The sequence below is a fragment of the Mauremys mutica genome, chromosome 3 (assembly GCF_020497125.1).
Source record: "Mauremys mutica isolate MM-2020 ecotype Southern chromosome 3, ASM2049712v1, whole genome shotgun sequence".
Taxonomy (NCBI): domain Eukaryota; kingdom Metazoa; phylum Chordata; order Testudines; family Geoemydidae; genus Mauremys; species Mauremys mutica.
The window spans coordinates 104,535,679-104,562,846 of NC_059074.1; the positions used below are offsets into that span (position 1 = coordinate 104,535,679).

General features: G+C 44.9%; 1 protein-coding gene across 2 annotated transcripts in view; it reads right to left on the reverse strand.

Moving 5' to 3' along the window:
- Window positions 1-275: 275 nt before the first annotated feature.
- Window positions 276-27,168, reverse strand: part of IL20RA (interleukin 20 receptor subunit alpha) — a 39,546-nt gene continuing 12,653 nt past the window's right edge. The window contains exons 2-7 of one of the 2 annotated variants that reach the window (XM_045009292.1): window positions 15,884-16,013; window positions 13,404-13,582; window positions 12,429-12,604; window positions 9,611-9,755; window positions 6,787-6,926; window positions 276-4,316 (exon numbers count right to left, since the gene is read on the reverse strand). In XM_045009292.1, coding sequence (XP_044865227.1) covers window positions 3,372-4,316; window positions 6,787-6,926; window positions 9,611-9,755; window positions 12,429-12,604; window positions 13,404-13,582; window positions 15,884-16,013 — 1,715 coding nt within the window. In that variant the 3' untranslated portion in view covers window positions 276-3,371. The remainder of the gene's footprint in view (window positions 4,317-6,786; window positions 6,927-9,610; window positions 9,756-12,428; window positions 12,605-13,403; window positions 13,583-15,883; window positions 16,014-27,168) is intronic. The other variant, XM_045009293.1, reaches the window with a different exon arrangement.

The window sequence follows — 27,168 nt, forward strand, 5'->3', positions numbered from 1 at the left end:
TTAATGTTTGTAAAGTGTTTGGGGATGCTTGGATGGAAGATCCTATAGAACAGGGGTAGACGAACTTTTTGGCCCAAGGGCCACATCTGGAAATAGAAATTGTATGGCGGGCCATGAATGCTCACAAAATTGGGGCTGGGGTGCGGGCTCCAGGGTGGGGCCAGAAATGAGGAGTCCAGGGTTCAGGACAGGGCTCTGGGGCAGGGGAGTGGGGAGGGCTCCAGCTGGAGGTGAGGGCTCAGGGGGGTGGCAGAGGATGAGGAATTTGGGGTGCAGGAGGGTGCTCCGGGCTGGGATTGAAGGGTTCAGAGGGCGGGAGGGGGATCAGGGCTGGGGCAGGGAGTTGGGGCGTGGAGAGAGGCTCAGGGGTGCCCGGAAGCAGCGGCATGTCACTTTTCTGGGTCCTACGCGGAGACATGGCCAGGCGGCTCTGCACGCTGCCCCCTCCAGAGGCACCACCCCTGCAGCTCCCATTGGCTGTGGTTCCTGGCAAATAGGAGCTGTGGGGGCGGCACTTGAGGCAGGGGCAGCATCCAGATCTGAGCCCCCTGGCTGCCCCTACGCATAGGAGCCAGATGGGGGGTCATGCCACTGCTACCGGGAGCTGTGTGGAGTGGCTCCTGACCCTGCTCCCTGGCTGGAGTGTAGGAGTGGGGCCCTGCTGCTGTTTCTGGGAGCCACGTGGAGCAGCCCCTGACCCTGTGCTGTGGCTGGAGCTCCAGAGCTGGGCAAGCCCCAGACCCTTCTCCCCAGTGGGAGCTTGAGGGCTGGCTTAAAACGGCTGGTGGGTCTGGCCTGCGTCCCATAATTTTCCCACCCATGCTGTAGAAGGCGAAAGCATTAAAATCCATAATCAAATATACAAATGCTGCATTTAACAAGGATCAACATTCAGAATAACCACAATGTATTAAACTGATAGAATTAATAAAGATTAAGTTTCCTGATGTGTGTTGATATTTATTCAGAACTATTTCCATGGGGAATTCTGCTTTTAAAAAATGGCATGAGATGGCCCATGATTTGCAACGGGAAATAAGAAATTACAAGTAATTTTCAGCATTGCTATTAAGCCAGGCTATTGCCACCATGCTGACCTGCTTTTGGTCAACTGCCACACAACATTTCTTAATGCCATTTGACGCATTTATTGTAAATCAATGCTGATAATGCCTGTTTATGTTAGGTGCTGCTGCTGCTAAGGCCGGCACCTGCACAAATCACTAACATAAATGAGAATTGATTCTGGCACTGTGCACGTCACTGCGGGAGTCATGCTGAAGAACTATTTCTTTCTCAAGCTGTCATTGGACCGCAGGATCAGTAGTATCTTTGACCTTGATGAATGAGTGGCTGTAACTTTCACAAGGGAATAATTAACAGCCTGCCCAGAGTCAGATTTATGCCAATAGAACTTCTAGTCTTTTGAGTGAAGGAAGATCTTACAAAGCCATTGGTAAGCAGTTCCAATTGTTAATTACACTTGCTGTTAAAAAAAATTCTACTCTAATTCAAGTTTTAATATTTCTAGCTTCAATTTCCAGCCACTGGACCCTGGTCCATACTTAAAATTTAGATCAACCTAGCTAGGTCGCTCAGGAATGTGAAAAATTCACAGCCCTGAGAGTTGTAGTTCAGCTGAGCTAACCCCCAGTGTAGACACAGCTAGGCCAATAGCAGAATTCTTCCGTCAACTTAGCTACAGGTGCTCGGAGATGTGGATTACCTACAGCAATGGAAAAACCCCTCTGGTCAACGTAGGAAGTGTCTACACTACGTCACTACAGTGGCATAATTGTAGTACCATATCTGTGCCATTCAAGTAGCGGAGACATGCCCTGGGTCTTGTTATGCTTTCATCTGCTCCTCTATTATAATGGTATCTTCTCCAGGTGTTGGTACTTACGGACCAGGATCAAGTCACTCCTTAGCCTTCTCTTCAATAAGGTCCAAGGCCTTACTCAGGACATCCTTATTCAATACAGTATATAAGCAGAGTCTTAACTTTTAAGATTTACCTTGAATTCAGAATGACTTCAGCATGTGCCTTAGTGCTGTGCTGAATAGGGATGAATTTAAGCATATTCATTCCCAGATAGGAGATTTGGTCTTTTATTGTAAGGTGTGTTTTTCAGACCTTGAAATCATTCTTGTACCTCTTTTTAAACCCTTTCTAATTTTTCAATATCAATTTTGAAATGTTGATGCCAGAACTGGACACTATTCCCATAAATGGTTTCATCAATGCTGAATGCAGAAGCAACAGCACCTGCTTACTCCTATTTAATATTCCCTGTTTATCTGTCTAAGGAATGCATTGATTTTTTTATCTACAACATTGCACAAGGTACTCCGATTCAGTTAGTTAACTCCAGTGACCTCCTGTCACTGCAACTATGCTTTCACGTGAAAGACTGTATTTTGTTGCTGATTACTTTGGTTTGATAAAAGCACCTAGCCTATTTTAATAAGATTGATTTAGGGTAATTAGAATGTTTATGGGTAATATATGCACTTTCTCTGAGGACGTTAAAAGTGTCACCAATAATTTACGGCTACTGCATTGATAGAGACTGGTATAGCGACTGTGGCGTGGCTGGTCAGGCAATAACAGTATTTCTATTTTTCCACCTTTGTTTAGATTGTAAACATTTTGGTGTAGGGACTATCTTTTACTAAATACTAGTACAACACTAATACAATGGGACCCAAATCTCATTTGGGGCCTCCAAGAGCTTGTATAATGTTAATGACCACCATAGATAATGTTTCTGCAAAAACAATATACAGTAGAAGTTGTTAATTCCCACAAAAAATTGGTCTTTTCTCCCCACCTCTCAGTGAAGATTTTATAGTAGAGGCAGTCATGAGTTTATTAAAGCTTGATCCAATTCCCAAGGAAGCTTACAACAGTCTCTCAAGTGACTTCAATGGGGGCTGGACTGGGCCTTTAAATAAGTCTACTTATTTTTACCAAAATATGTGAAAGAACTTTCCCATGGAAATCTGTCATGGCCTTTAGGATCCTTGTGGCAGAAGATGCCTCAGATTCTCTCTCTGCTTCCTTCCTATTTTTTAATGATTTATTCAGTGCATAGTGAGAAAAGCTTCCTTACATTCTCTAAAAATAATTGTTTTCAAGCACAGATAATTTGTTTTAACGTGTATAGCACGAAGAAGACACCAGAATAATCCTTATAGAGCATCCTCTTTACAGTACAAGTCTTCAAAAATATGACAACATAGCAGAGATTAGATAATTCCAGTACAAATCCAGCCTCTAGGCCAAATTGAGCCATGATTTGGATGAAATAAATATCTCTTGAAGGTATAAGCAACAATTTACATTAAACATCTTGAAGGAAGCCTGTTCAGTCTTCCATTTTTACATGCAATCCCCATTGCTCCTTGAATTGCAGGAGATACGGTTCTTGGTCTTCTGATGGCTCATCAGACGCCTGCCTCTTACAGAGTTTGCACAAAAGCCCCTCTTCTTTAGCAGGCTGATCACACACTTTGTGCTCAAATACTTCTTCATGTTCATCACTCTCAAAACTGGACAAAGTAGGTATATAAAGTCTTCCAGTATGAGGATCCCAATCTACTAATATGGTCTGTTCATCCTCCTCTTCTATCTCTGTTGTCCCAGTTTGGTCTTGGAGGCTCTGTGTTATTGTTCTTAACTGGGGACAGTAAGACTGTCCTATTTTTTCAGTACCCAAATCAATCTGTGGATCATCTAGTAGTTCCTCTGGTGCAGCAGCCTCCTCCTTCCAATTGAGTTCTTTTAGTTTCTGCACCGAACACAGGTGCAGGTTACAGACATCAAGCTGGGGACAGTATGACTGTCCCATTTTATTGTCAGCGAAATCCCTCAAAGTGATCTGTGGCTCATCTGGCAGTTCTCTTGGTGCAGAAGGTTTCTCTGTCAAACCACATTCTTTTAGCTTTTGCACAGGAAAAAGGTCTGCAGGCCTCACATCAAGTTCATACTCTACAACCCCTTCACTCCTTTGACCCAAAACAGGGTGGAATCCATATTGGCAAATCCCATATTGCTCAGAGTCAGGTAAAATTTTCACATCTTCAGAAGTATCAACCATGTGTTTCACTTCCAATGCTCTTTTCAGAGGCTTATCATCAACTTTGATTTCATCATGACTGGAACTGCAACTGTGGCTGGTCCTGCCTATTAAATTAATGGTTTCCTGGGAAGTCTTGTACTCACCCATCATATGAATAGTGATGACGTTAACCACTATTTTTTCAGAAGGCATAAAAACCCTTTCATCACATTTATCGGTGTAGTGCAATACCTGGAATAGAAAGACATTGTGATTTTAAAAAATACAAGCGATACCATCTAACTGCAACTTATTTGGCATCTACTTTTAAAATGTACAATTAGGTCCCATCTGGTCAGGGTTCAGGAGGAGAGGATGGGAGAAGAGCAAAATGGCCCACTCTCTTTAAGCAGCGACAAGAGGATCTGCAAGTCCATTGGTAGGGTCATTCAGAAAGCTTTCACCTTAAGGCAAAGTTCACAGTGCATTCAGTAATCAGGCTTACCTTCACATTGGAAGTTGTGGGTTCAAACACAGGACTGAGAGTCCAGAGATTTGTGTTCTACTTGCAGCTATGCCACAGAGTGCATTTGTGACCCTGGGACAAGTTACTTCACCCTCTATGCACCTCCATTTGTCAAATGGGGATATCACTAGTTACCCACTCCTCACAGAAGTTGTGTGTGTCATAACTTGCTTGTTAGCATTTGCAAGGTGATCCAAGATCTTCCGATGGAAAATATTACAGGATTGCAAAGTACTAGTTAAATAATAGCTGTACTTAGGTTTCTTCCAGTTTGAGAGATATTACTGGTGTCTACCAGCAATCCTCATTTTAAGTACAAAGAACCTCTCTCCAATCAGCAGACCCTTTCAAATGCAGCAAGTGCTGCCACTGTAAATAAAATACACCTGGGGGGGACCCCAAAAACCAGAAACCATGAAGCTGCCTTTTTTATTGTAAAAAGTGTAGCGCTTTAATGCTCAGTAAAATGAGAAAGGTGTACTGTAGCACGAAAGCTGTTCCAGAAAGTTCTCCTAATGCTCTTCAGTTCTGACTTGAAACATCTTGGTTATTCCACCTCCCCATGGCTGGAGACTCCCAATCAGGGGAGGAGTTTGCAGATGTGGCAAAATGGCGGTTGGGATATGGACTAATTTTCACTTGTTACTTAAGTCATGATTTTAATGTCGAGAGGTGGAGGTTGGAGAACATGTACCTGCATGGGGTCTAGCCACAGCAGCAACTCTGAACTCCCCTGAGTGCAAAGGCTGCTCTTTGCTAGTGACAATGCCAGTTCTGGTATCCCCAGATGAAGCTGGCTCCATATAAGAGGGAGGGAGTGGCCCAGAGGTGGCCCAAAAACAGCACAATGGTTGCACTGCCCCATGGTTTTTTAAAGTATTGCACCCTCTTGAGGCACAATCCCTGGAAGAACTCTTGTAAGATGCTGCACCTACAGCACCAACCCTGTCATGGTGCTGTAGGTTTAATCCCATCATTCTCTCTACCTCCTTCAAACCCTCCATGCCATCCTCTGTCACGGAGAGTGAGTTAACAAAGGTAGGTTGGTTTAACTATGTGGCTCAGGCCTGTGAAAAATTTTTCACTCTGTGAGATGTAGTTAAGTCAACCTAAACCCTGTGAAGACACCGCTAGTTGATGGAAGAATTCTTCTGTTGACCTAGTTACCATCTCTCGAAGAGGTGGATTTACTACAGCAGTGCAAGAACCCCCCTGTCGCTGTAGTACATGTCTACATTACAGTACAACTGCAGCTGTGCTGCCACAGCATTTCTAGTGTAGACATACTCTGAGTAAGGTATTTTTTTATGATGGTGCATCAGTGTTTGTGCAACTTGCTGTGTAATATCTAGGAGATAAAGTTATTCTTTTAGGGATTAGAAATGAAACCTCACACCCCACCCTATTCTTTTAAAGATATTTTCTTTAAAAAATTGTTAACATAATAAAATGAAAGAGAAAAACTTGTAAATGTTTTTACATACATCTTTGGGCTATCTAATTAGTAGTACAGTTGGATGCTAGTAGGATAATATACAAAAGCCGAGCTAACTCAGATTGTACTGTATTTGAAAATATACTAAAATTGAAAGTTAAGTAATGTGCCCAGTGCAGACATGCTAAATCCTCCAGAAACCTAATTAAACAGTGAACTGGAGTAATATCTAGTAATAGTCCAAGTCAGCATCACAATTCAATTTGGTCTTGACTTTTTGCATTTTTAATTCTCTCCTCTATTTGGTGATGAATTAATCCAATTAATCATTTTTGCTCACTGAATCCTCTCCATAGATCTCCCTGGGTAAATATAGAAATCTTGCCAGCTTACTAATGGCATTTGCCTCAGTGCACCTTAGTCCTTGCTTATAGCAATGACCCTTTCCAAGACTAAGAGAATAGTTCCATTTTGATGTTCAGTAACTTTGGGCATCTTTTTAGGACAGACTGCCAGGCAGTCATGCCTGACACAGGCACAGCAGTTAATAGAAGAAATACAGAAGAATGAGTAAAATTAACAACCAGCATGTGATGCACTTTTCTTGATATGAGTGGGACTTATGGCACTGATCCTGCAATATATGGCACGCAGGAAGGCTGTAACGCCCACATGGAGGCTTAGTGAATTCAATGGGGCTCTGCATAGGTGCAGTGTAAATGGCAGGACTGGGGCCTTAGCGAGTAATGAGGAGCACTTACCAGGTTAGCTGGATGCTTTTGCTTGCTGACATGAATATACCTGTGCACATAATAGCCTGCCATAGAGATAATGAGGCCTGTTAAAATGATGGGCAGAATACATCCAAATACGATTGTTACAGTCTGCTCTACTGTTGGATCTGTTAATAAAACAGAAGTTATTGCGTTATGTGGTTTACTTCTTAATATTACCAGTTGTCCCAGGCACCTGTCACACTGCTGTCTAGAAGGAGGATGTGAGTGTGCTGCATTCAGTGATTTTTGGCATCTGTAGGGGATGAAAATGGTGACATTTGATCCAGAGACCAAATTTTGATAATTCCACTTGTCTTTGCCGGTGGAACTAGCTAACCTAACTCACCCTCACTGTCAGGGGCGGCTCTAGACATTTCGCTGCCCCAAGCACGGCGGCATGCCGCAGGGGGCGTTCTGCCGGTCGCCGGTCCCGCGGCTTTGGTGGACCTCCCGCAGGCGTGCCTGCAGAGGGTCTGCTGGTCCTGCAGCTCCACCGGAGTGGTGGGACCAGCCTCCCTCCGCAGGCACGCCTGCGGGAGGTCCACCGGAGCAGCGGGACCAGCGGACCCTCCGCAGGCATGCCGCCGAAGGCAGCCTGCCTGCCGCCCTCCCGGTGACCGGCAGAGCGCCCCTGCGGCATGCCTCCCCAAGCATGCGCTTGGCGTGCTGGGGCCTGGAGCCGCCCCTGCTCACTGTGAGAAAAATGCCTACTGAAAGAACAGTTTTAATCCTGATTTCTCTTGGATACAGAACCTCTTTTCTTCTGAGGCCTGGTCTACACTAGGCGTTTAAATCGGTTTTAGGAGCGTAAAACCGATTTAACGCCAAAACCGTCCACACTAGGAGGCACCTTATATCGATTTTAATGGCTCTTTAAACCGGTTTCTGTACTCCTCCCTAACGAGAGGAGTAACGCTAGTATCGGTATTAACATATCGGATTAGGGTTAGTGTGGACGCTGATCGACGGTATTGGCCTCCGGGAGCTATCCCACAGTGCACCAGTGACCGCTCTGGACCGCAATCTGAACTCGGATGCAGTGGTCAGGTAAACAGGAAAAGCCCCGCGAACTTTTGAATATTTCCTGTTTGCCCAGCGTGGAGCTCCGATCAGCACGGGTGGCGATGCAGTCCGAAATCAAAATAATAAAAAGAGCTCCCGCATGGACCATGCGGATGTGATCGCTGTAAGGGCAGGCAAATCCGTTCTATCCGTTCTATCAGCGCGCCGTTACAGAAGATGAAATTCAGAATCCTTTTTTAAAAATCTCCAGACAGACGCCATAGCAGGGACTGGTAACCGTCCTCGTCATCAGCCTATTGGCCCTAATTTTTTCTGGTGGATGGATGGTGCAATATGGCTGGTAACCATCCTCATCATAGCAACAGGGGGCTGAGCTCCATCAGCCCCCACCCTTCATGTGTAAAGAAAAGATTCAGTTGCCCCTGGACTAGCAGTGGGATGCTGGGCTTCTCTCCTACACACTGCTTAATGTCCTGTCTGGACTATCATAGCAGCTGGAGGCTGCCTTCCACTCATTTCTCACTAACAAGTCAGTGTGTCTTATTCCTGCATTCTTTATTAATTCATCACACAAGTGGGGGGACAATGCTACGGTAGCCAAGAAAGGCTGGGGGAAGAACGGAATCAACAGGTGGGGTTGTTACAGGAGCACCCCCTGTGAATAGCATACAGATAATAATTTCTGCGGGCTCTGACACAGAGCAGGTGGTTCTCTAGCACACTTGCCTATATTAGGCAGCACTGATTCTATTTTTAGATACCAAAAAGGAGGGATTGACTCAGGGAGTCATTCCCAATTTTTGCTTTTGCGCCCCTGGCTGATCGGCCAGGGGCACTTATGACAGCAGCCAATGGTACAAAACGATGGAAGGTGCAATATGGCTAGTAACCACTCTTGGCTTTTGCGCCCCTGGCTGATTGACCAGGGGCACTAGCAGCAAATGGTACAAAAGGACTGGTAGCCATGATCATCCTCAGTTCCAATTTATGGAAGGGTTTGGATGGTGCAATATGGCTAGTAACCATCTCTGCTGTCATGCAAAAGCAAAAGCATGCTTCTGTGTAGCGCTGCTGAATCGCCTCTGTGAGCGGCATCTAGTACACATACGGTGAGAGTCACAAACGGCAAAAAAAGCTCCATGATTGCCATGCTATGGCATCTGCCAGGGCAATCCAGGGGAAAAAGGCGCGAAATGCTTGTCTGCCGTTGCTTTCCCAGACGAAGGAGTGACTGACGACATGTACCCAGAACCACCCGCGACAATGATTTTTGCCCCATCAGGCACTGGGATCTCAACCCGGAAGTTCCAAGGGGCGGGGGAGGCTGCGGGAACTATGGGATAGCTAGGGAATAGCTACCCACAGTGCAACGCTCCAGAAATCGACGCTAGCCACGGACCATGGACGCACACCACCGATTTAATGTGCTTAGTATGGCCGCGCTCCACCCGATTTTATAAATTCTGTTTTACAAAACCGGTTTATGCAAATTCGGAATAATCCCGTAGTGTAGACGTACCCTCAGTCAGTAGAACCCTGTGTGTTTTGCAGCCAGGGAAAAACATTTTGGGAGATTCTTCATCAGTACAATGGATCATAATCTGGTGGGGGAAGAGAGAAGGGGAAACTTTCCAAAATCAGAACTGCCCCTTTCATTTGGCACCCTAGGCAGTTCTTACCTGCACTATTCTAGAATTTCCCCTGTTTTAACAAGACATATAACTGTGATAATCTCAAACTCTGATCTAAGTTTCATTCTCTTCACATGTTGCAGATTTGTACATACCTTTCAGAGTAGCAATGCAATCTTCTTTGGAAAATCCACTGAGCAAAAGTGGTGTTGTAACGTATGTCTGTACATTGACACAGTAAACTGTATTGGATTCCAACCGGGGCACAACCAGTGTGTTGTTTTTAATAGAGAAGACCCACTAGAAAAAAGAAGATGGTAACTTTTATTTAGAGCCTACCCTAAAACACAGATGATGGATTTTATTAAAACAAACAAAAACAACTTGGAAAGAGCAACATTTTAACCATTATCGTGAGCTAGACCATTAAGCCTAAATTTTTTCCATTTTTCTGAACACTAATGAAAACAGAATTAGTTATTACATTACCTCATCTGAGCATTTTACCTTCTATTTAATGTAATATTTTGTAACATTACTGACCAATTCCCCCTTTACAGAAAGGAGAGAAAATGAAACACTACTAGCATATACTCAGATGGATATTGTGATATACAAGAAACATCTCTCTGGTCTTTCTGTAGGGCCTCCTAACAAGGTCCAATAAAGTTACATTTAGTAACATTTAATCAATGAGGCCAACCCTGCTTCTACCAGAGTTAATGAGAGTTTTAACTTTGACTTAAATAGGAACAGAATTAAGCCCTCTCACTTCTCTATGGGCTTGGAAAGCTGGACCATTATTGAACAGCACTGGTGGAGTCCCACTACGTTAAAAAAGCAAACTGTGACGTCAGAGGAAAAAAGGCAGCTAAGAATGTCTCTTCATAGTTCATCTGTGGAATAATTGCAGCTTTTAGGCATTTTAAAGAAACAGCATGATATTAATATGGAACAGCTGATAGGGTAGTATAAAGAGTCATGGGTGTAGATTGGTAACCGTAGTCATGAATGGTGAATCCACAAGTGAATTATGCAGGACAGCTCAAATGAGTATTAATAGAACCTTCACACCACACTTTTTATTCTCTACGTGCCACGTTACAGGAAGACTGCTTAAGACGTGTTCAAGTTTTACAATAATTTTTTAAAATAAGGATAAGAGTTTGTTAAACTCTGCTTGTTAAACTAGGTGCCTGATCTTGGAGGCAAATTAAAAATAGCAATTACATTTAAAATAGCCGCAAAAGAGATCTAAAAATAACTTTCCTATATATAAAATTGTTATAGCGTCATTGGCCAATATTTTGGCACTTTGCAGGGCTTGCACCTAGTGATGTCCCCTTTGAAAGTTGGGCATCTCCCCTCTCCAATGATATAATGCACCTGTTTTGAGCCCTGCAAAACTGTGAGAAATTGGACCTGGCCAGTGCCTACATTTGCTTATCCTGCACTTCACAGCATTGTAGTTTGGAAGAGGTGTGTGTGTGTGTGTGTATGTAGGGAAGGGGGGGTGGTAGAAATATTTTTATAGCAAGTCACTGTTTTTCTTATGTGCCTGCTTGAAACTGCTCCATGATTTAGAATATTAGATTGAATCAGGTGAGATGGATTGGTGGGCAGTGTTCAGGTGTGGTGGTCAAAGGATGTTGTTTATCACATAAGTTTTACAACCAGATGTGTGGCATTGTGACGGGGTGGACTAGACCCAGAGGGAGGCCTCAGGGTCCCGCCACACTTGTCCCAGGAAAAGAGCAGTGGAGAGGTGCTCCAAGCAGGCTAGAGTGGTTGCAGGGAAAGCAGCCAATCAGGGCTCAGGAGGGCCCTATAAAAGGAGCTGTAGCGGCAGAGACAGACAGTTCCCTGCTGGAGTTAGAGGAGTGCAGATGGTGCTCCTGGCTGGTTAAAGGAAACTGCAGGACAACAGACAGCTCAGTGGTAGTATGGACCGGAGAGCTCCTGGATGGCTGCTAGGCCTGAGCTTAGAAGAGCCCTGAGCTAAGGGTAAGGCATCAATGAACTGTCAGGAGGCCCAGGTGGAGAGCTAGGACCAGAACAGATTAAGAGGGCAAAACAATGGTCTCTGAGGAGGAAGACCTGGGGGTACGGCCTGATACCAGGACTGGTTTAAAAAAAAGATGCACGTGGCCAGAAAGGGGCATCAGCGAGAGGTGGGTGTCCTACCTTTACAAGCATGTACAGAATTATATTTCAATAAATGTCTTAGCATATAAGCCTGTTTGTCAGCCTGAGACAGAATTTTGGGTTTGACTTTTTGATATTCTTATATCTTATACTACTATGTGTGAAGAACAAAGACACTGTGTATTGCATTTCCCAAAACCAGATGGGGCTTTTGGTACAATGAGAAGAAATAAGGGATAGAGCAGTTAAAGTATTACAGGGTATGGAGGGAGTGGAATATATGAGCGTACACTGGAAGGCTGCCTGGCTCTTCTCTCAAGGCAAGGTCAAGCAACCAGTTGGGAGGTGCAAGCAGGGATTCGGGGGGAAGGTATAAAACACTAAAAGGCCAAAGAAATGCATGTCCCTGACCTTAGCACAACCTCACTCCTTACCTCTCCCATGGGGTACGAAAGGGGTGTGACTGTGGGCCTGCCTTGCAGGTACATTTGGGCCTCCTAAGAAAGAAGAGGTGAGAATGGGGAACTGGGACATAGGCAAGATTCTGCGGCATCAGAGTTGGGAATGGAACACTGGGAAACGGACTCTGCCGGCGTGTAGAGCTATGGATATGTTAGCTTGGAACTAACCCCATACACATCTCATTGCCTGCACTTCGGACTTCTGGTCTTCCGCTTTCGGTCTGCGCGACTAGAACCAGGGGAGAGGGTGAAAGAAAAGCCCTCTAACCAAATGAAGTAAACCGGCCATCCTATTACTTACAGTGCAAGTCCCATAAACATGTGAAAAGATTTTATATGTACTGTTCTACGGCCTTTTCAAGCTTACCCTTTTCTTTGTTTTTTTGTTGAGTACAGACACATTATATTGCAGGCCAGAGTAGACTTGATACAAAGATATAGATTCCTCTTCCAGGGTTCTTCTCCATTTCTCAGGAGCAGTCAGAACTATTGATATAGATTTTTCAGTGGAAGACACAGTAACTGCTGGCGGATCAATTTTAGCTGGAAAGATAAGTTTATACACTTACATAAAGTAATTTCAGACAGCAAAGGTAAATTTGATATGACTACTATGATATTAAAATTTCCTAAACTGTGGATGATATTAAGTTTCATTATAGATTTTTGGGACTTAACTGTAACTTAGAATAATTCCTTTTATATTGTTAGAAATGCATTATCTGGATAAGCAACTAAGCCTTAATATCAACAGGGTAGATACTACTGGATTGGGAGTTTGGGTTAGGAATCCTTGTGTCTAGCAGACTAAAAAGCCTTGAAATTTACGACTTGACTTATGTCAATGTGCATAAGATTTTAGCTTACTAAAATGAGCTAAGTTACTGGGAATTTCTGGAGAGCACTCTGTCTGTCTGGCGCAGATGAGAGACACGGCACTATACATTGTTGCTATGGGCGCTGCCTGGTTAGTAGGAGCTATAATGGACAAGTATTATTATGGACTGCAGAACACTTTTTCTTCTTAATGTGTTCTCCAAACCATACATGCACTGTTGCCAGTTTTTCAAGTAGAGTGAAGTATTACCATGCCTTCAAACACTGGCCACCTATTATTCAGCACACAGTAGATATATTTCCAAACATACTTAATATGCAATTGGCATAGAAACTCAAATTCTTATCAGATACACTCCAACTAGTTTTGCCAATAGCAAAAACAGTTTTGACATGCTAGGAAATAAGTTTCTTCCTTTGCACTTGAGGGTGAGCATGCAATGTTAATAAATGTTTCATGATGTAATCACAGCTATGAACCTCTAACTTTATTGTCTTTCCTTACTATCAGTGAGAGGATTGAACCGTGCAGTTTCTGTCCATCTGGAACAGTTTCCACTGAAAAAGGCTTTTACACTTGCATAGTATTGGTCCTCATGGTTATATGTTTCATTGGAGAGGTCACACCATGTTCTACTGATGTTCTTGCATTCTGACTTTTTAATCCATTTACCTATGCCGTATCTGCATGAGAGAGAAGAGAGAGCTGAACAAGAACCCTGGCCAGAAACATGGTAGTCACCTGGTAAACTGCATATATGAAGAACAGAACTTTGTGCTCCCAAATCTCAGGCAGCGACCACTTGTACTGATGCAGATTTTTCCAGTAGCGGGTTGTAATTACTAAGGGTTTACATCTTCTTTATAAATCAGTGCAATACAGTTACTTACCTGCCATCCACCAGAGGGCAGTAGTGAACATACACGCTAGCTTACGAGCTATACTCCGGAGATGTAATTAAGGGTGTGTCATTGCTCCCCTGACAAAATCCCTATTTTAAGGGATTATCATTTGCAAAACACATAAAAGAGATCTGTTTATATGACTACAACGTTCTGCTCCTTGGGTCCTGTTTGTCAGTCTGGTTAGGCCATTTTGTTCCCGAAACCCAGCTCAGCCAACCACTTGAGGATCTCACTACGCTGAGGGAATGCTGACGCTATGAAGGCCCAGACTCAAAAAGGTACTTAGATATCTAAATGCCAGATTTAAGTGCCAAAGTCTGTTTTAGGCTGAGATTCACAAAACTCCCACCAAACCCTGTAGGTGCCTAAACTGACACAGTGCCTCAATTTTCAGGGCAAAATGGGTGCCTACGTTTCTGCCTTTGAGCACACACATTGCCACACTCCTCTAGGCATCCAGACGCCCATTTGAGAGGCTGCCTACTGGATTGAGTCCCATTCAAAAATCTGGCTGCTGGAGGAGCTTATGGTGCCTGCCTTGCAACTTTTCGAACAGTGGTTAGTACACCCAGCTGGGATGTGGGAGACCCAGGTTCATAGGTGCTGAATTTGTGAGTGCTTTGGGGCTGGAGCACCCACAGGAAAAAAAAGGTGGGTGCTTAGGACCCACTGGCAGCTGCCCTATCCCTCCCCCAGCGCATCCTGCTCACCGGTGGACCCCGCTGATCTGTGCTGCCCCCTCCCTCCCAGTGCCTACCGCAGATCAGCTGTTTTGTGGTGTCAGGAGGTGCTTGAAGGGGAGGGGGAGGCGCGAGGGTGCAGTGTGCTTGGGGGAGGGCGGAAACTGGGCAGGGAAGAGGTAGGAAGAGGCGGGGTGGGGTGGAGCAGGGGTCGGGGTGGTGCATTGGAGGAAGGGGTGGTGTGGGGGCGGAGCCCTGGCAGATTGGAAATTCGGCGCCTATTCCCAGGTTCAATTCCACGCCTCAAGCAGAGGGGAAGAAAGGATTTGAACTTGGGTCTCCCATCTCTCTAACCACTAAGCTCTGGCACATTCTTATAGGGATCTCTGTCAGTCTCTCCTGTTGACGCTCTTCCACTTTGGAATCATATTTAAAGAGCCATTGGGCTGGGGGAGGGGGAGGCGAGAGAGAGAATGGCACCTAAACACCTTAGTGACTCTAGGCCAAGAAGCCTATGCTATCCCTCCCGCTAGCACAGAAAGCCAGGCCAAAGGAAAAGGGGCATGGCATGGATTCTCCTATGCCTGGTTGCTGGAACAACTCCTGGAGGCCTTTAGCCTCTTTAGCAAAAGTACAGCAACTTGCAGGTGGTCTGAATTTGGCTTCATGTTATGACAAAGTTATTACAGTAAGGAAGGGGTAAAATCACCTAGTAGCAGGGGGGTAAGACAGAAGCATTGTCCATCATCAATACTATTCAAGGGCCAAATTCTTCCACCATCATTCACACTGAATAGTATCTTACTACACAAGTGGTAACAGTGCTTCTTAATGTGGGTAAGCGTAACCAGACTGTGGCCCTAAGCCACATTCTTAGTCATTCTGGGTCAGATATTATCCTTCACAGATAAAGGCCTGATTCTGCTCTCACATATATTGATTTTACACCAGCACAATCCCATTAATTTCAATAGAGTTACCTCTAATTTCCAAGTGTATATGAGAGCAAATCTGGACCCTTAGAAAATTCCAAAGAACAGGCACATTCTACCTTCCATCAACTACCATATCCCATGCACAAGTGTTAACAATATACACAGTTCCTCTATGATTTGGATCCAGCCTTTCTATGGCACAATGTCCCTTCATCTCTTCGTCTCATATCTCTGCAATGCCCCCATAAGCTCTTATTTTATACCCTTCACATATTCTGTCCTCACACTTCCTTTAACTGAGTCTATACTAAGTAATAACAAAATAAATAGTTTCAACTATTTATTTTTATTTACATCTCCAAGCCCTGATTCATTCTCAAAATTAGTTTTCCATCCCTGCCTTTGCATAAAGGTGCCTTTACATAAGCTACTAGAATGGGAAAAGAGACAGTGGGCAAACTTACATCAAATACTTCACCTTATAGAGTACTCCCTCTCCCAGTTCTTCTGGTGGTGACCAGTGCAGGATATTCTTCAGGTTTTTAGATTCAAAATGGACATTTCTAGGACCGGGCAAAGAACAGTACAGTTCTGCTGGAAAAGAAAATTAAAAAGGTACAATACACACTAAGAATCACAAAAGACATTTGCTTCAAAGCAAATTTATTTATTTAGAAACCCTAAAATGTGCAACTTTTTTTTCTCTGCCAAAAAGCAGAGCTGTATTGGTCATGAGACCTGGATTATTTTCTGAGTTGTCTCATAGGAATTGCCCTACTGGATCACACAAGAGGTCCACCTAGTCCAGTATCCTGTCTCTGATAGTGGACAGCACCAGACATTCAAAGGAAAGTGTAAGAACCACAGAGTATGCACATGTGGGATAATCTGTCCCTCCTATTAGGTCTCACTCTAATCTCTAATAGTTAGGAGATGGCTTAAACCCTGAAGCAATTATTTCAACCTATTTGCCAGGAAGGCTTACTGTTCTGTAATCCTCTGGAGCCATTTTAACCCCCCTGGAGCCTTTTTAAAAATATGGGTTACAACTCATTCTGGCTCACTGAAAAATACAGGTTAGAGCGTTTTTTTTATTTGCAGTCAGCTATTTCCCAAAATAATATTGTGTGTGTGTGTGTGTGTGTTTTTAAGAGCTCTGAGTAACTCAAAAGCTCGTCTCTCTCATCAACAGAGGCTGGTCCAATAAAAGATATTATCTCACCCACCTTCCCTCTCTAATTGTTTGCTTTTGTGAAACAAAACTATTCTACATGAAGCCTGTGTGGAGAGTTCCTATGTAATAACAGCCTTTCTTGGTTAAAAGAACATTGTTTTGAGTGATGCTGCTGCATACCCTTATTATAATATTGCTGTAGACTATGATCTCTTATTACTACTACTACTACTACAGAGACAGGTGTGATCCAGAATAGTAGGCTTCTAGTGTACAGTTGCTGTAAGTAATCATTTTGTTACGTTATTACCTTTAACATTACTCACTGACACTTTGTCTACACTGGAACTTCATCCGCAAAACTTCAGGTGTTTTATCTCCCCCGCCCCCACCCGACCAACAAAAGTTTTGCCAACGAAAAGCACTGGTGTGAACAGCCCTTTGTCGGCAGGAGTGATCTTCGCCCTGGGGCTGCCCAGCTGATAAAGCTGCTGCGGCTCGCTCCTCGGGGTGGAATATTTTTGTCAGCAGGAGAGCTCTCTCCTGCCGTGTTGCTAAAAGCTGCGTAGTGTAGACACAGCCTGAGATTCTGATCTTACTTACACAGGTGTAAATCTGTATATCTTCATTGACGTCACTGTCTGTATTCACCCAGACATAAATGGGATCAGAATCCGACCCTATGTTAGCTACAGGAGTGTTACTCAGCTAAATTACTACTCATTGAGACAGTTCTTGAAATAAAGGATTAAACAAGGAATTTAGTTTTGGTCTAATATGGGCCTCAGTTCAGCAAAAAACTATAAGTGCCTAACTTATAGCATATTTCCATGTCAATGGGAAATCTCACATGCTTACATTCCTTGCTGAATTGGGGCCTTAATGAGGATACCATAACCAGGGCCAACCCGTGCACTTTTTACTTACAACTCAGTCCCATGTGCCTCCTGCCAGGAGCATTGTTTGACATCACTGGAAGCTGAAGGCACTCAGCAACACTTAGGATCAGGCCTGAATTTTCTGAAGTTGGACAACAGCCCAACTGTCTTCTTTGCATTATTTCTTGTCATAAGTATGAGGCTACGAGAGCATAAAAGGGAATTAAAAAAGGGAATCTGTGGCCACTCTGGACTTTTCAAGGCCCCCTAAACCCATCCTTTAGGGATGTAGTTGTAGTTCTTCTTTAGCTGAACAAAGAACCAGAGGAATGAGGAAGAAAAACATTATAATGTAATGAACAACAGGAACCTAACAGAAGGGTTAGTCCTTGTGGTGAAACCTGACCTTGTTACTGCCTTAAATGGCCTTAAAGAATTATTTGAAGTTTATTTCAGTATCATTTAAATATTTATTCTCCAGATGTGTAACACTTAATTACACTTGTGGCACTGGTCTATAAATCAAATCAATGTCACCACTGCTCCCTTAATTGACTTCTCTCACCTTAGGATTTCCTAAGGCCAAACTGTAAAAACAAAAGTAGGAAATACTTTCTAAAAATAAATCTGAGAATATTATATTGTTGCAATTCTACTGGGGCAGAATTAAGGTTACTGCTTTTATTTGAAAGAGACTTTCTGGTTTAGGGTGGAAATATAATCTTAACTCTGTGTTATATCCTTGGAGGCAGCCGGTTTAGGAAGAAATCACTTGAGGCCAGACAGCAGACAGCTAACAAAACCACCATTTTATTTACAGACTCAGAGAACTCACTCAGCCGGCTGAAACTGGCTGAGCTAACCCATAATAATCTAACTCAGTTGCCATAGCAACAAGGTCGGATGGGACCGGAGAGATTTGTCGAGATTTTCCATGCATCACCAGGTCCATAACTTGGGACAATACTGGGTCAACGCGAGTTGCCTTCTTTATCTGAGTAGCAGTGATGGGTGTATTCTCTACCTGTTCAAAGTAGAAGATTTCCTTTTGGGCACTATCTTGATGTTTGACCGGTAAAGGCAACCTTGAGAGGCCATCTGCATTGCCGTGCAGAATGGATTTCCGATATTTGATTTCATATGTGTGTGCTGAAAGTAACAATGCTCAACGTTGCATATGACTAGCAGCTAATGGGGGAATGCCTGTGTAGGGTCCAAAAATTGACGTCAGAGGTCGATGGTCTGTAAGAAGAGTAAACTTTTGCCCAAACAGGTACTGATGAAACTTCCGAATTCCAAAAACAATTCCTAATGCCTCACGTTCGATTTGGGCGTAGTTAGTTTCTGCTTTGCTTAGAGTGCGTGAAGCAAAAGCAATAGGTCTCTCTTCTCCCGAAGGCCTAATGTGTGACACGACTGCTCCCACTCCATAAGGGGAAGCATCGCAGGCCAATTGCAGGGGTAAGGATGGATCAAAGTGCGTTAGAACTTCAGAATTTAACAATGCATCCTTAGCTTTGTTAAATGCAACATCACAGGCTTCAGTCCACTTCCAGGCCTTGTTCTGCCCGAGGAGCTCGTGAAGTGGTTTTAGCAGTGTGGCTAACTGTGAGATGAACTTTCCATAATAGTTCAGTAGTCCTAGAAATGAGCGCAGCTGGCTTACATTTCGTGGTGGGGGAGCCTCCACAATAGCTTTAACTTTTGCAGGGGCCTTATGAAGACCTGCAGAATCGATGATGTGTCCCAAATATTCAACAGAGGGCTTGAAGAATTCCCACTTGTCTTTGCGAACTCGTAGGCCATACTCTTCCAATCTTTGTAGGGTAGCCTCTAAATTCTTTAAGTGATCCTCTTCATTTCTTCCAGTGACCAGGATATCATCCAGATAGCACTGAACTCCTGACAAGCCACACAAGATCTGGTCCATAGCTCTCTGGAACAGGGCGGGAGCCGATGTTATTCCGAAGGGTAGGCGACAGTATTGATAAAGCCCCTTATGAGTCACAATAGTCAACAGCTCTTGGGACTTTTCATCGACGTGCATCTGTAAATATGCTTGACTCAGATCAATCTTACTGAACTTTTGTCCCCCAGTCAGGCCTGCGAAGAGGTCATCGATGCGGGGAAGCGGGTATTGCTCTGCACACAACACTGGGTTGACAGTGACTTTAAAATCACCGCAAATCCGGAGAGAGCCATCTTTCTTCACTATTGGAACGACAGGAGTGGCCCATGAGCTATGGGTAACTGGTATTAGGACTCCATTGGTGACCAGGCGCTCCAGGTCTGCTTCAACTTTTGGCCTGATGGCATATGGCACAGTTCGGGCTTTCAGATATTTTGGTGGACTGTCAGGTTTAATGTTCAATGTCACAGTGATTCCCTTCATACTTCCCAAATCATCTCCAAAAACAGCAGCATGTTTCCTTAGTATAGGGGTTAGACTGGTTTCTTCTTTAGTCATCCGGTGCACTTCTGCCCAGTTCAGTTGAATCTTCCCAAGCCAAGACCTACCCATTAAGGCTGGGTAGTTACCTCTCACCACAAACAGTGGCAATTTAGCCATCTGTCCATTGAGCTCCACCTTAACATCAATAGTGCCCAGCATAGGCACAGCTTCTCCCGTATACGTCTTCAGAACAGTTTTTGTTGCCTTAAGCGGAAGATGCTGTAGCTTTTCTTTATACACAGTCTCGGAGATCAGTGAGATGGCTGCACCGGTGTCTAGTTCCATGTGTATACGTTTGCCATCCAATAACGGGGTTACCCAGTATTCATGTGAGCCCACTGCCAAAGACAAAACATGCAGTGGCACTTTCTCTTGCGCTGAGGTGTCACCTTGATCATCCTGGGTCTGCTCTAGGGTATGCAAGGTTCCTCTTTTTGTCGGCCAGACCACAGGCCTCCTTTTCTTTTGTTTACAGGCACACTCAATGTGTCCCTTTTTGCCACAGTGTCGACACACCAGGTCCTTACACCAGCATTCTGATGCCTGGTGACCCGGCTTACCATAGCGGTAACATTCTTGACTCTGCACCGTTTTGTGGGTCAGTTCTTGTGACACTTTTTTCACCCTAGGGGATGCACCGATGTATTGCGCCTCCCTTGTAGCCAGTTCCATGGAGACAGCAATATCAACAGCCTTCTGTAAGGTAAGCTGAGCCTCTGTCAGTAGGCGCTTCCATATAGGTTCACTGTAGAGGCCACACACTAACCTGTCACGCAGGGCATCATTTAACATTTCTTTAAATTCACAGTGTTCTGCTAGCTTTTTTAAAATGGCTACAAATTGTACAACTGTTTCATCTTCCTTTTGGTCTCTTTTGTGGAACCTATATCTTTCAGCAATTACCAGTGGTTTTGGGGAAAAATGGGACCCCAGGATTTCCACAATGTCACTGTAAGATTTAGTTGCTGGCTTAACAGGGTGTAGTAAGCTGCGTAGCAGGGAGTAGGTTTTAGCCCCTACAACACTTAAGAATATTGGCACCTTCTTCGCTTCTGTAATGTCATTTGCAATTAAAAAAAAGCTCAAAATGCTCAGTATACACATGCCATTGCTCTATATTCTCATCAAAAGGTTCCAGTGGCCTGGTCAGAGTAGCCATGATTTTAGTTTCACTTTCACAGTCAGTGCAAACAAGCAGCTTTTTTGTTTGCTTGTTCTTTACCTTGACTTCTACTTCCTTCTGTTACTGGAGCAGCACCGGAATCTCACCCTCGTCGCCACTTGTTATATTCTTGGGGGCAGCCAGTTTAGGAAGAAATCACTTGAGGCCAGACAGCAGACAGCTAACAAAACCACCATTTTATTTACAGACTCAGAGAACTCACTCAGCCAGCTGAAGCTGGCTGAGCTAACCCATAATAATCTAACTCAGTTGCCATAGCAACAAAAACCATGACAACCAAATACACAACACTCTGAATTTTCCAGTCTTCAAAATATATATAATCATTTTTGAAAGGTAATATACAGTCAAAACACTGGTATGTGCCTGTATGCTTAACTTCACCTTATAAATATCCTCCACAAATTTCTTGATCAATGTTGCCCCCTTTGGCCTGAGCGGTAAGCCAATATTTGGGGCCTTACAAGATTGTTGCAGTTAGGTAGAGAAATTAATTATATGAGTTATGTATTTCTTTGGTGCAATCCTGTATATTTACAAAGAACGTACACAAAAGCCAGGTACCCTTAATGCAGCAGAAACAAACCAACAGCAGGCAGTTTCCTAGCTCTCTCTTTCCAAGTCTGCCTCCCTAGTAATTTCTGTGCCCAAGAAGCCTCTCTGCTCCCTCTCAGGGCCACATTAGGGTTGCCAGGTGCCCAGTTTTTCACCAGAAAGTCCAGTCGAACAGGGGACCTGGAGGCATGTGGTTAGATGTACTGACTGGACGCCTAATGTCTGGTTACTGAGGGTGGGAGGCACCGAGTCATCAACCTGCACCAGCCCATGCTCAGCTGGAGCTGCCTTCTACCTGCATCTCGTGGGCAGGCAGGCGGGCTCTGCATCAGGCTGCAGCTCTGGAGCAGAGGGAGCACAGCAGGGTGGGGAGAGGGAGATGGAGAGGATCCAGCTATGAGGAAGGGGAACGGGGAAGAGCAGCAAGTGACAGAGGGAAGGGAGGGAGGAGTGAACGGGGGTGAGGCCTTGAGGGAAGAGGCAGAGCAGGGGTGGAGTCTCAGGGGAAGAGGCAGGGCAGGAGCAGGGCTTCGAGGGGAAGACACGAGGCAGGGCGTGGTTGTCATCAGTTAGAAAGCTGGCAACCCTGTGTTACACTCCTGACTGCTTAACTTGCTTTCTGCTGGTTGCTTCTTGCTTTTTGTTTCTTACACACATCTTACAGATACATGAGCTATAGGATTTTTAGGCAACTACTCCCATAGAAACCCCTCTTAATCTTCTAGGGTTACCTTTTACTCAGGCCTTGTGTGGTGGCTTCTAATGTTTCCAGCGTTCTCACAATATAAAGAGGCAATTAATTGCTCCTTCCATTTAGCCTGAAAGAAAGGTGCTTACGATGCCTACTTGTTCCTGTCCGTTCTTATACATCAAAGACCTGCTTGATGGTTGCCATTAACACCTTCCAGCATAATAAGAACAATCAGGGATGACCTGGCTTGGACAAAATAATCATCACAGGTAGATTTTCGAAGATACTTAGGTGCCTTACTCTCATTGAAACTCTACCTCTCAGTCACAATTGGCCCTGACCCTCTTATTGAAAATGCCCATTTCCACCCTCCACCTTCCCCTCATTGTCTGGTGCTCAAACCCCAAAGTCCCCAGCTTTTCTCTACCTTTGAAGATCATAGTGGAGCCCATCAGGCATGATACCATCATAGGCCAGGTCTACACTATAAATGTAAGTGGGTATTCACCCACGAAAGCTCATGCTGCAAAACGTCTGTTAGTCTATAAGGTGCCACAGGATTCTTTGCTGCTTCTACAGAACCAGACTAACACGGCTACCCCTCTGATAATGGGTACAACTACATTGCTCAAGGGTGTGAAAAATCCATACCCCTTAAGCCACACGGTTCTACTGACCTAGCCTCTGGTGTAGACAGCCCTATGTCTATGGGAGGGCTTCTCACCACGACATAGCTACTGTCTCCCATGGAGATAGATTAACTATGCCAACAGGATACACTCTCCCTGAAATGTTACAGTGGCGCTGCAGCATTTTAAGTGTAGACCTGCCCCTAGTTGTGCTCCTGTTTCTTTCACACTTCCAAGCACTCTGATGCATTCTTGTTAGGCCGCATGTCTGATGGCAAAGCTCCACAGCACACAGGATTCCAACAATCAAATGCTACTTGCCCTAGGTCACTGCCCACACTTCCCCAAAGCCCCCTCCTGCTTGCCCTTTCCCCCTGGGCCCCAGCCCAGGCAGGCTTCTCCTCTTCAGTGTTGGTGGGCCTGGGGCTAGAGTGGCCAGGACTTGGGGGGGCTGGGGCTGCCCAGCGCTTTGGGGTCCTGGGTGCTGGGGCTGCATTTCCCAGTGCTGGGGGTGGAGGGAAGGGGCTGGAGGTGCTGGGGCTGGGGGGCCACACGCCCTGTGCCTAGGGGGTTAATGGTTAAGGTTGGTTAACAGTAAGCCCAATGCGCAGTGGTTAATCGTTTAACATTTTACATCCCTACAGAGGATCACAAATTATATCCAGATGAAAAGGTGAAACCTCTTGACCAGGAGAGCCAACAAAGCTGCACATAACCGGAAAGAATGATTAATATGTCAGATCTGCATCTAAAACCAGGGCTGCCGAGAGCGGGTTCGGGCCCCAGTGAAAAAATTTTTTGGGGCCCCCCCAGCAAGGGCAGACCAGCTAAACAGGGCTGGGAAGCTAGGCCCCGGGAGCCCTTCCGGACTGCCAGGCCCCGGTAATTTGTACCGGCTTCCCCCCACTCTCGTCAGCCCTGTCTAAAACGCCAATATACATATCACTGCAAAGAAAAAAAAACCAAAACCAGCAATAAACTAGCCTGCTAAAGACCATCACACAAGCAGGCGACCTCACTGCAGTGAAATGTATAAAGCTAAGGCAAACTCTCAGCAAAAAACAGAACCAGTGACCACAAAGTAGAGCTGAAAATTGGGAAGCAATCTTACAAAAGAGCGATTGTGCAACCTATGTAACAAAGGACAGACTGAGAGACAGAGGCACTTTTCACTCCAATGCTCAAAATATGAGGAAGCGCAAGAAAGGGATTTTCTCAAATTACCCGAAGTCAGGAGTCAGAAGAGATTTCTCACTAAAAAGCTATGAAGAAAAACTGTGCCTGACGCCAGAAGAAAGACTGTAGACATGGCATCAGACTGTGAATCAACCTGCCACCAGATCATGAATGGATGCCACTGACAAACAGACACCGGGGATCAAACTCCAAACATGGTGTTAAGACCTATCCTAGGTGGGTTGTAAACAAGTTTGACATAGCCCAAGGGGTCAGCTAGTCTTTTAAATAGCATATTTTGGCAACACTTGTATACTTGTCATGCCAATAAAGTCTCATTGAATTGCGCCAGATAGAGGGAATCAGTTCTTGTTGCAGACACAGGCGATACCAAAACCTATGGAAGTCAAGCATCGGAATTTTATTTGCCTTTCTGAACCTTTTGGAGGTTCATCACTACATGAAAATATTTACATTTTCCCAGCATATTTATACAGCAGATCTGAGTCACGTATTTGTTTATTACACTAAAATATCTTTAAAAATATACTAAGTGTCAAGGTGGGGTTTCATTTCATGTTTTGCTTTCGTCCTCCCTCCGGTGTGGTTTCTGTGAAGTGAGGAGAACTCAAGACAGAGACATTGTCTCATCTGCTGCAGGCGATCTCAGTGAGCAAAACCCACAGAACTTGCAAGAGAAGGGTTTTTCTTTAAAGAAAGTCACACTCCTGCTCCCCTTGAAGTCAATGAGAATTATACTATTGACTTGGAAGATGGAAAGATTAACTTTAATTTACACACTCAGGTGATGCACTGGATTGGGATTCAGGAGATCTGGTTTCTATTCCTGTTCTTGGCCCTGTCCATATATGCCATCTAAATTAATACAACAGTGCCATAGGAAAATCTATAGTAATCTAATTTACAATTATATTCCAAGATTTCTATTGAAGTTAATTAGCATATATAACTCATTCACTAGCTGCTTAATTCAGTTCCTGTCTTTAAAGACACATATTGAGCTCCATTATACCAGTGAGAATCAGGAGTAAATCCACAGATTTCAATGGGGTTGTCTGCATAACCGAGATCAGAAGCTGGTCATATACTCAACTTGACCAGATTCAATACATACAGAAAAACGTTCTATTTCATAGGAAATGTCTGCAATGACCTTTATCACTTTCCATCATAATAAAGCCACTTTCTGTATTTCTTTTATGAATGAGGAAATCTGGAGTCGCTACTACAGTGCAGGGGAGACTGTGTCTCCGTGTCTGTACAGCACTCAGCACATCAGTCCCTGATCCTGACGGTAAGCTCTGGATAACGATACTATAAATATTAAGTCATAATAATACCTTACATTTCATGACTCTAAGGCATAACTGAATTAGAAGGGAAGAACAAATACAGAATAATAAATTTAATCACATCAAACAATGACCTTAGAGTAAGCTACTGCAGAATTATTTAAAATAGAGGAACTAAACCGGAAACCTCCCTTTCTCAGGTGTGCAATCCTTAAACAAACCTATTGAAGTCAATGAGGCTACTCCCATGAGCAAGGGTTTGCAGAGCAGGCATATAATTTGAAGTTGCCTTTCTTTACATGAGATTTTGTTTGGTCTAGAAAGCTGGTTAGCTTTAATTACAGGTCACCACCATTTCTGCACTGTGCTAGAATCATATCTTTTTAGAGTGCAGTTATGGTTAGAACAGCGATCAGGTAAAATGTTACTTGTTCAATAGATTAGATCAGGGGTCGGCAACCTACCAAAGGTGGCATGCGAGCCGATTTTGCCTGGCATGCGGCTGCCAGCTGGGGTCCCGGCCGCCGGCCCCACTCAGCCTGCTGCCGGCTGAGTGAACGGATCCCCAGGCTGGCAGGAGACTGAGCGGGGCCAGTGGCTGGGACCTCAGACTGGCGGCAGGCGTGCCCTCTCCACTGCGCTCGAGTTCTGCCGCTCCCAGGAGTGTGAGCCGCTGGGGCGCGGGGCCCTGAGTCTGCTGCAGGAGGGGCAGCGGCGGCAGCTCACACTCCCGGGAGCCGCAGAGCCTGACCACGGCGAGGAGGGAGCCGGGAGGCGCATGGGGGCTGGCGCCCGTATACATCCACTGCAGCCTGCAGGAGCCCTTGGGGGGGGCACCGGGCCACAGCCTGGGGAGGAGGGGCAGGAGGCGCAGCTGCTTCCCACTAGTGGCACCACCGCCTTTGCAGGGCTGCTGCTCCCCTGCACCGCGCCGGCTCCTCCATGGCTGGGGCTCGCTGCTGCCACAAGTGGGACGCTCTGGCTCTCTGGTGCCCCCGGAAGGCAGCTCCTCCCTGCCGAGCTGCTGCAGTGGCCCAAGCCCGGCAAAGCCAGTGAGTGGACTCGGGGCGAGGGCCACCGGGGTGGGGTGGGGAGGGGAGGGGAGGACTCATGGGGGGACTGTGCACCCTCCAGGGGAGTTCAGGGGGTGGGGAGGGGGAATCTGGTCAGGGGAGCAGCCCCTGGGCATGGCTGGCCCCTGGGGTCTATAAAGGCTCATTGGGATTTGCCCCTCAATGAACCGATGTGCGGGGGGAGGGGGCAAGATGGAAGTTTCACCTAGGGCGCAAAATATCCTTGCACCGGCCCTGCCCCAGGGGGTGCGTGCACCCCAGGTTAAGAACCACTGCACTAAACTGATAAGATCTGCATTTTAATTTAATTTTAAATGAAGCTTCTTAAACATATTAAAAACCTTATTTACTTTACATACAACATAGTTTATAGACTTATAGAGAGAGACCTTCTAAAAACGTTAAAATGTATTACCGGCACGCGAAACCTTAAATTAGAGTGAATAAATGAAGACTCGGCACAGCACTTCTGAAAGGTTGCCGACCCCTGGATTAGATCCTTGTGCCTAGTTAGAGTCATGTCTTTTTATTTTAGTGAAAAAAAGCAAGCGTTAAGTGCCTTTTGTTCCTGTTAGTGCTGCAAAGCCAAGACAGCTACGAGAGACTATGGGATTTTATCTGGGCA